Source organism: Pteropus vampyrus, unplaced genomic scaffold, assembly GCF_000151845.1.
Source record: "Pteropus vampyrus isolate Shadow unplaced genomic scaffold, Pvam_2.0 Scaffold422, whole genome shotgun sequence".
NCBI classification, from domain to species: domain Eukaryota; kingdom Metazoa; phylum Chordata; class Mammalia; order Chiroptera; family Pteropodidae; genus Pteropus; species Pteropus vampyrus.
Window position 1 is genome coordinate 377,508 of NW_011889203.1, and position 12,828 is coordinate 390,335.

The following is a 12,828-nucleotide window of genomic DNA, read 5'->3' on the forward strand; positions in this document are numbered from 1 at the left end:
CCCATTTGAATTTTCTTCTCCACGGGCAGGGCTTCTGCTACTGTTTGTAAGTTGATGACAACTAAATTCATATTTCTAGTCCATACTTCTGTCTTGAAAGTCAGATTCTCATGTGTTGCTTCACAATAGATATCTCCTGCTATATACACCACAGATACTTTAAACCAAACATATCATCTTCCCCCAAACCTGATTCTGTTTTGTGTCCCTGTCTTGGTGACTGCACCATCATCTCTAACGGCCCAAGTCAGCTGTGCTCTTCTTACTCTCTCAATCCCCATGTCTAATCAACATCCAGTGCTATTGGTTCTGTCTCCTAAATGTCTCCCAAATCCATCTCCATTGCCACTTCCTTGATAAAGGCCAACATCATCTTTCTCTCCTCAGTTACTGTTGTTGTTCCTTAAAAGTTTTTCTGACTTCTGGTTTTACCCATTCCAGTCTTTTCTCTATACTGTATCCAGGGTTCTTGTTGTTTCTGTTATTCTTCCTCTCCCTCTTCTACTCCTCCTCCTCCTTTCTTTTTTCTTTTCTTTTTTCTCTTTTCTCTTCTTCCCTTCCCTTCCCTTCCCTCTCCCTCCCTCTCCTCTTCCCCCTTCTCTCTCTCTCTGGCTAAAGACAAATCGATTTTGTGACTCTTTTGCATGAAAATTTTTATACTATTGCATTGAAGATGAAGTTCAAGTTTTTAAGTGTGTCTTCTTTTCTAGTTTCATGTCTTTTGAAATATACCACCCAGCCCCTTCTCTAACCTCCCAAACTCTATTTCTAAACTTTTCATGTATTTCCAAGAATGCAAATGCTTTTTTTTTTTTCCTGACCAATAGGCTTTTACATAGGCTATTTGAAGGCTTGGTTACTTGCCTCTAACCCTCTATTCTTATACCTCTTATATCTCTAGTCACACAGTGCAGCCGTTTGCTAGTCTACCTCTTTGAGGGTAGATTTGTCTCTTGTTTACTACTGCCCCTTGGTTCCTAGTATAGTGCCAACTACGGAGAAAGCATCCAATAAATATTCACTGAAAGAACAAATGGATAAACAATGTGATCTCTAAGGTTTTGGTTCCAAGCTATATGTAGCTCAGCAAAGCCTTCATATTCAATCAAAAGCCTTCTATTTGGAATGAACCAAATTGAGTTGTATGGGCAATAGGTTTGGTCTTGTCATCAAATTAGAGAATAGAGAGTAAGGATTGAAGTCCAGTTGTTCTTTGGATATATTTTGAAAGATGAGTTCTGTTGCCTTACCACCTGGATGGTTATTAAATTATAGAGATGATTTAAAGTATTTATTTTATAAGAGCTATTATAGTCATCTCTGTGATTGGATAATAAACAATTTAGGCTCTCTTTTGCTAGTTTCCATTTGTCCCATCAGGGCACAGCTAATGTGCAGAGCGTTGCTGGAAATTACCCAAAGAAGAAGATTAACAATCTCTTTTTAGTTTTTAAATCTTTAACTGAGATGATTAAAAATCTGTATTTATTACCTTTGATGTGAACATCTGCTCATTATTCTCACCTTGTTAAAATAAATAATAGATTATTTCATACTAACCAGAGTGAGTTCTAGAGATTTATAAATAACATAGCATACATCTAGTTAACTTTCTTAACTCCTGCAGATAGTAGAAATTTCAAAATATTATTTAATTTAAGCTTTATTAAAATATATTTGTTACTTGAAGAATTAGACATTTGTATCTGGGAAATGACATGGAAAAAAAAAGTAGGGAGAAACATGAATTATACTAATAGCTATTGTGGGTTCAATTTTTTAAGTGTCATTTCATAGACCTTTTGTGCTGTGGCTGTTTAAAAAAAAAATCCTTGTTTTGTTAATGATTCTATCCCAGAATATCTTTGATTTTGCTTTTTTAAATGTCAAACTACTGTTTTCTGAAAAACTAGTTTATCCCAAATGCTTCCAGATTCTATTTAGCACAATTACTGTCAGTATCTTTGTTTCACAATTATTATAATGAACTTAGGGCTTGGGAAGCTAAATCTGCTTCACATTTAAATCAAAATTAAAAATATTTGTGTCTGAGAATACTTTAAACTATGTCTGGATTTTCAAGCTCCCTGTACTATCATGTGACATAACTCATTTGAAATACAGTGTTCTGGTATTCTAGTTATGCATTTATTTAAACTTTAACAAGATACAGCATTGTTAGGTTTGGAGGACTCTCTTTTGAATAAATGAATTTGATACTGAAGTTGCTAACCAGAGTTTCCACTAACTATTGTTTTTGTTTGGAAAGGTAATGCATTTGAAGATGGATTTGTTTTATGCTTCTTAATTTGGAATACACTATATTTTACCATTGACTTTTTTATAACTTTAATTTTTTATTATTAAAAATTATTGGGGTGATATTGATCAACAAAATCCAATGCTTCAAGTGTACAATTTAACAGTATGTTGTGCGATAACATAAATGGATCTTGAGATAATCATGCTAAGAGGAATAAGTCAGATGGAAAAAGTTGAAAACCACATGATATTGAAGAAAGGCCCGGTCGATACCCCCTGTAGTAAAGGCCTCACAGCATCCCTGGCTTCACTTTTCCTTGCCCTATAGCTTAACAATAGATTGTCCCCAGAGGCTTGACCCAGAGCTTGGAACATCCACTGCCGTAGAAAGTTGCCCTGAAACTTATGATTAATGTCCTTATGTTTACTGATCACAATCCTTCTGGTCTAGCATTCCTTTCAGACTACTTCCACCTTTGTTCCTGGGTTGCTAATGCCACTGGAGGACCACGTTGCCAGAGGAACGGCTCCGAGAAGCACAACAAATCCCTCCCTACTCTGCCCCTGGAACCTTCAAGTAGCTCCTGGAATAATGCTCAGATTTTCCCTTAAATACAATAAGCCAGACTAGGAAAGGAAGGCAGTTTTGAAGGTGTTAACTTGCTGCCTTCTCAGATCACTGGTGCTCTGACAATAAATGTTTATTCTAAATAAGCCCAACTCCTGTCTCAGTCTATTGACTGAGTGGCACATGAAGCACGAGGCCCGAACTCAGTTGCCCTCTGGCTACAATATCACTCATGTGTGGGTTATAAATCTAAAAGCAACAAACAAATGTGACAGACAAACAGAGACTCAGGGCATGGACAGTGGACTACCATTGACTTTTGAATTGAGTTAATCCAGACATAGGGCCGTTTCTTTGTTTAACTAATGGATTCAGGAAGCAGGAGCTACTGTTAAATTTATAAAGTGCAAAGCAAAATTGACTTCCACATTTGGCTGAGCACTTCACAATAGAGAAGGAAGGAAACCAGGAAACACACTTAAAAAAGGCTCTCTGACAGTAAAATGATTTACCAAAGATTGCCTCTCCTTCACATGAAGAGACTTTCTCATCATGAGAGGGGACAAAATTAATAGATAAAATGCAAAGCAGCAGAGATGAGATTTGACTCAAGAAGCTAATTTTGGTACTGTGGATTAAAAAAAAAAAACCCATTGTACTCTTATTTTAAATTTTCCTGCAAAAAAAAAAAAAAAAAAAACAACTTTTGAGGGCCACGAGCCTATTTGATGCCCTAGCATATTTGGTCTAATAAGCACTCCTAATTAATATCAAAACATGTAGCAATGGGCCATGGTGATTGCAATTTCAACTATCATTTTAAAATGGTCAAAATCTGCAAAGTCTGGGCATGCAGTTAATGGGCCAGCCCAGACTTCTGGAATAAAAGATTTTCATAATCTTTTAAAAATCTTTGGACAAGCAACTGTCAATTCCACCTATCAGATTATCTCTGGGGTGTCTAAGCTGGTTAGGGGCTGGGTAAATTGTGTACCAAGAACTGTTCCGAGGTTTGGGGGTTAAAAGTCTTCCCATTTTGGAGACATAATTTTAAGGATAATCTTCCGTTAAGGACATTTCTAACTGTGTTTAGTTTTAAAAATTTATAGTAAGTGTATGTTTTTAATGTACTTCTTTTAGTTGGATCGCCAGTGTATGCTATTGAAAGTAATATTTTCATTGTGATAGTTCGATAATATCAAGTTGAAAATGTAAAAAAAAAAAAACTCATTTATTATTTTTCAGGTATACATATGGGAAGCCAGTGAAAGGAGATGTAACACTTACATTTTTACCTTTATCTTTTTGGGGCGTGAAGAAAAATATTACAAAAAAATTTAAGGTAACTTTTACAGATATCTTATAACTTGTAATGGGGAAAACCACAAAATTGCACTTTTCCCAGAGTAATATTTGTACTAAGTTAACAAAAAATTGAGTGCAAGAAAATCAAAAGCTTTTTTGTCATTGGACAAGTGAGAATCTAACCATTTATCATGACTAAAAGAGAACCAGATAACTTCGTATTGTTTGATGTGATTGAGTTTGAGTTTATTTCTAAAATTTGAATTGCTAAAGTGAAGAATAAAATTGAAATTTTTTAACAAAACAGATAAATGGATCTGCAAACTTCTCTTTTAATGATGAAGAGATGAAAAAGGTAATGGATTTTTCAGATCGTCTTTCTGAACACATGTCTCTGTCTTCCCCTGGGCCGGTAGAAATTTTAGCCACAGTGACAGAATCACTTACAGGTTTGTAGACTTTGAAGTGAAGGTAAAGCTATTTATGTGGTGCTGCTCTATCATCTCTCTTAATATTACTAGCACGTTTATTTGGGAACGTCATTGCTTTTCTAGAGATGCTAAGTAATGTTGAAATTGTCATGACTATTTTAATTAATCTAGCTTGCAGAATGTTTTCATAATGTAGGGGAAACTTATTTTCTATGAAAATCTGTACTTCAACCACATGTGATAGATATTTGTAATTTTTTCCATTTCTATTCTTTCTTTTCAGCCTGAAAACTACATGGAAAAGCTTACCTTTTCAGCTGACTAACCACCTACCTTTTTTTAAATCGCTTAGCATCTTCTGAAATCATACCTGCTCCAAACAGTTTTCTCTTTTAATAATAAAATAAAGATTAATTACTTGGATCTTTCTGTTGCTACTTCAACAGCTTTCACCAATCTCTGAAAAGAGCAAAAGACTATACTATCAGTGGCCTTAATCTGTGGGTGCATGTGTCATTGATAGGGGTGGCAGTGATGGTGCTTAGAAGGGATCCATTGAGGACATAATAGTTACAGAAGCCAATGTGGGAATGAGGCTTCTGTGCCCTGATATCTTAACCTTTTGGAATTATTACCTCGGATGGAGAAATTTATTGTATAGAAGCTATTGGTGAACTATAACTTTTGTTTTCTAAACAATGCAATTTCCAAAACAGGTATCTCAAGAAATGCAAGCGCCAATGTATTTTTCAAGCAACATGATTACATCATTGACCTTTTTGATTATGCTACTGCCTTGAAACCATCTCTTAACTTCACAGCCTCTGTAAGTTATCATGTTTTTTAATGATCTAAAAACATTAAATTCAATTTAATAAAACAATAGGAAATAATATTTTTAGCGCTTTTAAAAAAATTTAAGCCAAAAATAGATAGATGCTTTTCTCATTTAGATGTATGAGGTATATAGAGTTGTTTCCAAATGACCTTTATCTAATTTTTCTAAAAAAGTAGTTTACAACAAAAATATTTTCCTCAAAACTTATTTAATAAGCAGTTTAAGTTAGAGCTGGATTACTACATTGAAGCTTTTATAAAGTAATTGAAGGACTTAGATGCTAGTAAAAAAATTTCTCAATTTTTTTGATGTTTATAATGACTAATTTTAGTTCTAGCAAAGATGTAGCATTAAAAAGTTATTGACAAAGCTGTTCATGTTTTTTTTTTTTTTGAGAGAATATTAAACTAACACTTATTAACTGAATGAATTTTTACAATGTGCAAGGCATGGTGATAGATTGGGCTTAGGAGCTGAGAAAGACCAGTCCCTACCCTGGATTCACAGTTTTTGTGATGGTAACAAGAAAATATAAACATAGCTATAATTCAAGGCAGGATAAGATCAGTGTCATGAAGAAATTTCTATAGGGTTTTAAAATAGGGATTGGCAACCTTTTTCTGCAAAGGGCTACATAGTAAATATTTTTAGTATTGTGTGCCACATGGTTTCTGTTACAACTGCCAGACTCTGTGTTGTAGCATGAAAGCAGCCACAGCTACTTTGTAACCAAGTGAGGGTGGCTGTGTTCCAATAAAACTTTATTTACAAAGAGGCTGGATTTGGCCTTCTTGCCTGCCATAGTTTGTTGACTCCTGATTTAAAAAAAGAAGATGTCACTTGTTGAATGAATCAAGAGAAATTTTAGATAGTTCCTGATTTCTATGATCTTATAACTTGGACAGTTAAAGAAAGGTAAATAAATAAAACCAAAAACCAAAAACCTGAAAACACAAGCTTTATGTTTGGTTGCAAATGGTAACTTCCAAATGAGTAGAGGGAAACAATGAGAGTTCTGGAAGGAAGAACTGGCTTTGAGATAGGAATGAGGGTCATTAGAGGGATGCTTTATGGAAGGGGAATATTTAAGCTACTTGTGAAAAGACCAGTGGGCTTTTAAATGTTTGGGTATGGGTTTGGGAGGTGGGGAGCAAGATGAGCTGAGACACAGGTGAGAATGCTGGTTGTCAAGTTCAGAGTACATTCAGGCAACAGTGACTTAACCACTGCAATTGCAGCATGAGCTTGTTTCTGGGAGTTAGTTATCAGAGAGAAAAGAGGAAGTGATGCTTTGGGGAGTTGTAGAAGATCCTAAATGGCTCACATATGGTTTTGAACTTTATGCTCCAGGCAATGAAGAGCCGAGGAGCCTTGTAAATGTGAGAGAGGTATGGTGAAAGCAGTATTCCAGGGAGACTAATCAGGGCCATGTGCAAAAGATGGCAGCAGCCCAGGTGTGAGGTGGCGAGAAGTTTCATGGCCATGGATGATGGAGTGGAGAGGATGTAGGAGAGTAGCATAGGACTTGGTGTACATTAGCTTTGGGAGGTGGGAAGAGGAAGGGAAAATTCAAAGACGTTAAGTCTGGAAGAATTGTTTTATTTTATTAGCAAAAATAAGAAAAGCAAGATGGTTGCTCACTTTTAGGTGTACTGAATTTGAGATAACAAGAAAACAAGTAGAAAGTTCCTACAGGGGACTGGAGGTATTGAATATGGTTAGAGGTATGAATAGCTGAGGGCTGAGAATTTTGAGGAAGAGAGAACAGATAATTGATAATTTGGCCTTGACAAATCCTCACATTTAGGGAGAGGGAAAAGGAAGCAAGAAGGACACTAAGAGGATGCAGAATGAGGCATATGAAGTAAAAGGAGGTTGTTGTGGAGCCTCGCAAGGTAAGAGAAACTGTAATATCAAGAAGCAGGTGGTCAGAGGTGTTGGATGCCTCTGAGAGAGACACCACTGAATCCGGAAGTTATAGTGCTACTAACAATTTTTGAGAGTTCAGTTTTATGAGAATAGTACAGATGGAAACTGGATCCAATTGAACTTAAATCTTTTGCTTCTTTTATTACCTGTTTTTAAAATGTGTTTTGACAATTAGGTGAAGGTAACCCGTTCTGATGGCAATCAACTGACTCTTGAAGAAAGAAGGAATAATGTAGTCATAACGGTGATACAGAGAAACTCTACAGAGTATGAAAGCAGATGGAAGAGTGGAAATCAAGAAATAGAATCTGTCCAGATCATAAATTGTACTGTCCCACAAAATGGAATCTGTAAGATTGAATTCCCAATCTTGGATGATTCCAGTATGCTACAATTAAAGGTACCATCTGTTTCTCATCATTACGTTACTGCAACAACATCATTAAAATTGTGATCTTGTGGTAGTACTCAACTTGTGGGAAGTCCGAGTTCACAGGAAGTGGATGCATGTTTTTATTTAAAAAAATGGAGAAAATGTTAAAGTTAATTTAATGACAAGTGGCTGAGGTTAGACTGAATGTTTCTTTATAAATTCATTTTGGAGAGCACAGTAAAATATAGCAATCTGAAGATATGATGGAGAAGCTCCCCGAACTCCTAGTTTAGGTTTATTTTCAATCATTCGTAATTGTGTTTTGGCAGGAGCGGAAATGAAAGAGGAACATTTTTTTTTTACACTTATACTCCTTTGCTGAACTCCTTCTCAGGGTGGCTCATGTAAGATCCCCCAACCATTCCTGTTACCTTTCTTTTGGTGACATGGCCTTGCCACAGGCGTGGCCTCTTGGAGTTTTACTCTGACTATTGGTGGATCAAGTGGGCTGATATGATTTCTTGCTTGTAAATGAGCTCTGTGTTGTGGAGAGAAGGAAACGAATCTTTTTTTATTTCGTTCTCTCTTGTCACAGATGTAATATATCTTTGTTTCTGAAATAAGTTAGGACTATGCTTTTCTTCCTCTTAGATCATGATGATGAAGACCCTCTTCTATGTTTTAAAGCTGTCACTTTCTTTATAATATAAGCTATAAAATGATGAAGATCCAATGTCTGGAGAATGTATTTTTCCTGCATGAAAAGAAGTAAAAAGTGCATTTGCTTTTTAGTAATTGCTCAGCAGGTAGCATCTTTTCTCAAAGTGTTGCTAAAAATGAAAATTTATAGCTCTTTTTTCTTTTGTTATAGGCCTCTTTTCTTAATAGTGTGAATAGCGTTGCAGTTCATGATGTATTTAAGTCTCCTAGTAAAACATACATCCAGCTAAAAACAAAAGATGGAAATATAAAGGTAACGCTTACAATCATTTGATAATTATACTCTTTTGCCATTAATAAATGTATATTAATTAAGATGTTTTTTTCTAGGTGGGATCACCTTTTGAGTTGGTGGTTAGTGGCAACAAGCAATTGAAGGAGTTAAGCTACATGGTAATCTGTTTTAGAATCTTAATTTATGATCTATTACAGAATCATCTTAAATGGTGTCTACCTTATGTCTAGACTAAACTTACTAACTTTTAAAATTCAGCCTCATGCCTTTTGAGCTTGTCCTTTTTATACCACAAATAACCTGTTTCCTTTTTTTGCTTATATTTGCATTTCCAATTTAAGATGGATAATTAAGTCTTACATTAAGTTAAAATTTAAATTTTAAAGTTTAAATTTGTATTGGATAAGCCATGTACCTTTATTGTAGAAAATTGTAAAATATAAGAAAAACAGAAAATAAAATAAAAATTGCTACCCGCAGCCTCGTAGTTTTGGTAATTCAACTCTCCAGTGGTGCTCTGTATTCCTTCCACTCAAAAACAGATTTTTTAAATTTAAAAACGTTTATTCATTTATTTGAAAAAAAATTTAAATTATACTTGGCAAACAATATTACATTAGTTTCAGGTGTATAACATAGTTGTTAGACATTTATGTACTTTATGAAGTGATCACCATGCTAAGTCTAGTGCCCATCTGGCACCATACATAGTTATTACAATATTATTGACTATATGTCTTATGCTGTACTTTATATCCCCGTGACTAATTTTATAACCGGCAGTTTGTACTTCATTATCTCTTTTACCCTTTTCACCCATCCTCTCCACTCCCCTCCCACTTGGCGACCATCAGTTTGTTCTCTGTATCTATGAGTTTGTTTCTATTTTGTTTTGTTAGTTCATTTATTTTGCTTTTTAGATTCCACATCTAAATGAAATTGTATAGTATCTGTCATTTCCTGTCTGACTTATTTCACTTAGCATAATACCCTCTAGGTCTATCAAAGCTGTCATAAGTGACAAGATTTCATTCTTTTTATGGTTGCATAATATTCCATTGTATATATGTGCCACCTCTTCTTTATTCATTTGTCTATTGATGGATGCATAGATTGTTTCCATATCTTGACTATTGTAAATAATGCTGCAAAAAATAGATTCTCAACTATAAAGCTACTGTTGCCTCAATCAGTGTTACTTTATCTTGTCCTTTTCTGTTTCCCAGCTGTACTGTGTTGGTCAAGAAGGTTTTCTGGCATTCAAAATGACTTTGAAGTTGATTTAAGTTGAATTCATGTGTATAGTTAAAATTATGATAAATGTAGCTGCAGTTGAAATTCTCACTAGTGTTAGCATAAAATAAAACTCGTCTGCTATTCTTTTCAGGTAGTATCCAGGGGACAGTTGGTTGCCGTAGGCAAGCAAAGTTCAACAACCTTCTCTTTAACACCAGAAAATTCTTGGGCTCCAAAAGCCTGTATAATTGTGTATTATATTGAAGATGATGGAGAAATTATAAATGATGTTCTAAAAATTCCTGTTCAGCTTGTTTTTAAAAATAAGGTAAGATTAAAGTAATGATGTTTAAAAGAAAACTCTAAATTAGTGAATTCTGAGAAATGTAAGATTTCTTTTGAAAAGTATCATGAAACCAAATTGGCTGAAAATTTATATTCATTTCTAGAACTATCGTTAAACCTCTTTATATTTAGTTACTATGTACACATGTGTCACTACGTGTGTATTTTTGAATATGGGATTATTGGGCACTGTGAGTTATATTGTAAGCTATAAGATTTCAACTCAAGTCCAGAAAGCTATTTCAGGATTTCTCAAATGGTGGAGTCAGTAGTGCTCTGGCATGGAATTCTAGCGGTAACATAGAATTTGTGTGGTGTTGATATTTGTGTATAAGAGTGAAAGGAAGGGTGCTGGAGGAAGTGAGGCCATCTGCGGTGCTAGTGGAAGCAGAGCCCGACTTTGATTTATCCATTTCATCAGCCTGGAAACTAACCCAGGACAAATTTACAATAAGCTTGGCTACCTTGGATGTGAAGATCTGTGTGGAGTCTGCTCTCCAAACATGCCAGTGATTTTTATAGCCTAAGGTGTATAGCTTGCATAGGAAACCCCCTTGGAGTCCACTCTGAAAAGCAACCTGATTGTGAAAGTGCCAAGTGGAATAGAATCATCTCATGCATATTAAAATGAGCCACCGTTGTCACTAAAAGCTGCTGCCTTCCCCAAGTTTGCCAGACACTGCTGTTTTCCCTTCAGCACTGGCTAGGAGCTGAGGTGTGAGGGAAGAGAAAAGATAAAGTGAAGGATAATACAGATTCTTGCTACGGTAAGAAGTTCTATCACTTGCAAACAGTGTGGGATTAAAGGTTTATTTTTTAACTTTTTTTTTTTTTAATTCCTTTCCTTAGAGAAGGCTTATGTATGGTTTTAGAACGATCCCTGAGCCACAAGGCAAATGTAGAATTTTTGCTAGATTTTGAGTCATTGATCTTTCATTGGTGAGACATGTAAATAATGCTTTAACAAGTGAAATAAATTGATCTTATTTTCTCCCTTTCTTAGATAAACCTGTTTTGGAGTAAAGCTAGTGCTGCACCATCCGAGAAAGTCTCACTCAGGATCTCTGTGACGCAGCCTGACTCAATAGTTGGGATTGCAGCTGTTGACAAAAGTGTGAATCTGATGAATGCCTCAAATGATATTACAATGGAAAATGTGAGTTTAGCTCTTTTTCATTACAAAAACACGTTAAAAGAGAAAAATGAAACTGTGCATTACTTCATGGATCTAAAGGAAATTTCATTAGTTCCTCTTCAAGTATAAGTCAATAATCAGTAAAGATTCCAAATATAAAAGGATCTGCGTTCTAGTCATTAATGTTGCAAAGAGGCTTATGGGGTCAAGTGTCTTTGCTGTTTTACTTGAGAAATGCCACTTGGGGTTTTCACTCATTTTTATACTGTATTTTAATGTAAGACTCTTGTAGAAGTACTAGGAAATTGACTTGCTCAATTCTGGATGACATTGGAGAAAAGAGCTTTCTATAGTTTTGAAGTACTTTCTTTTTTTGGCTATACATAATGTTAATAATTATAGATACCATTGAATCAGGAATTTACAGTATATTGAGGGAGTGAAATTATGTTAATCTACAGAAAATTTACAAACCAAGAAGTATATGAACATCTAGAGTTACACTCATCCTCTATTCATTAGCAATTTTATTTTTAAGTTCTTGGTATATCCATTGTCAGTTGAAATCTAGATTGTATAACCTATGTCCATTAATTAAGAAAAGTGATTAACAACATGTTAGGAAGAAAGATATATATGTTTAGGCTAATTTGGTCATCTTGTTGTATATTTAATCTTCTTGAGAGAAATTATGCTTTTTTTTAGCCTATACAGCTAATTTTTCTCAGTCTCCCTCTCCTTTTTTTCAAAACTCTTTTAAAACCAATTGGTATTTTTTTTCTCTTGACTTTTCTTAAATTTATGTTATTAAGCCTATAAAGTCTATAGCGTCTTGCATTTGATTTAACGGAATATAGTATTATCTGTCATTTTATAGCTTTCTAAATATCTTCATACGTTAGTTCATTTTTTCCTTCCCTATGTCTACACACACACACACACGCGCGCGCGCACACACCTAGTGCTCATGCTCTGTGTCTCTCTCTGTCTACCTCTGTTTCTCTATCTCTCTAGATAGTTACATTAAATTTTGTCAGACATTAAGATTGCTACCCCAGCTTTCTTTTGGTTCAGACTCGCCTGGCATATTTTTCTATCTTTTTATTTTCAACCTTTTGTCAGTTTTTGTTTTAAGTATATTTTGCAGATAGCATATTATTGTATTTTGCTTTTGTTTTTTAATCTAATTTGATAGTCAATACTTTTTAATAAGCTCACTTAATCCATTTATAAATACGATAATTCTTGTTCTAATTAGGATTTATTTCTGCTTTTTTATTTTATATTTTTAAATTTAGACTACTCGTTTTATTTCTTTTTATTCTTCTTTCCATGGACTAGATCAAATTTTGTTTTGCTGGTTTTGGAGGTTAAACATTTATTTTTGTTCCTATGGGAGACGCCCTTAACTCGTGAACCATACTCATATTTATTTATTCTTATTGATTTCT

At 34.7% G+C, this 12,828-nt stretch overlaps 1 protein-coding gene across 1 annotated transcript in view; it reads left to right on the top strand.

Annotated features, from left to right (window-relative positions):
• The window catches only part of CD109 (CD109 molecule), a 109,371-nt gene that overhangs the window by 51,786 nt on the left and 44,757 nt on the right, over positions 1-12,828 (top strand). The window contains exons 8-15 of the mRNA XM_011381024.2: positions 4,076-4,172; positions 4,443-4,584; positions 5,283-5,392; positions 7,509-7,733; positions 8,578-8,679; positions 8,757-8,819; positions 10,049-10,225; positions 11,246-11,398. Of these exons, the coding sequence (XP_011379326.1) occupies positions 4,076-4,172; positions 4,443-4,584; positions 5,283-5,392; positions 7,509-7,733; positions 8,578-8,679; positions 8,757-8,819; positions 10,049-10,225; positions 11,246-11,398 (1,069 nt within the window). The remainder of the gene's footprint in view (positions 1-4,075; positions 4,173-4,442; positions 4,585-5,282; positions 5,393-7,508; positions 7,734-8,577; positions 8,680-8,756; positions 8,820-10,048; positions 10,226-11,245; positions 11,399-12,828) is intronic.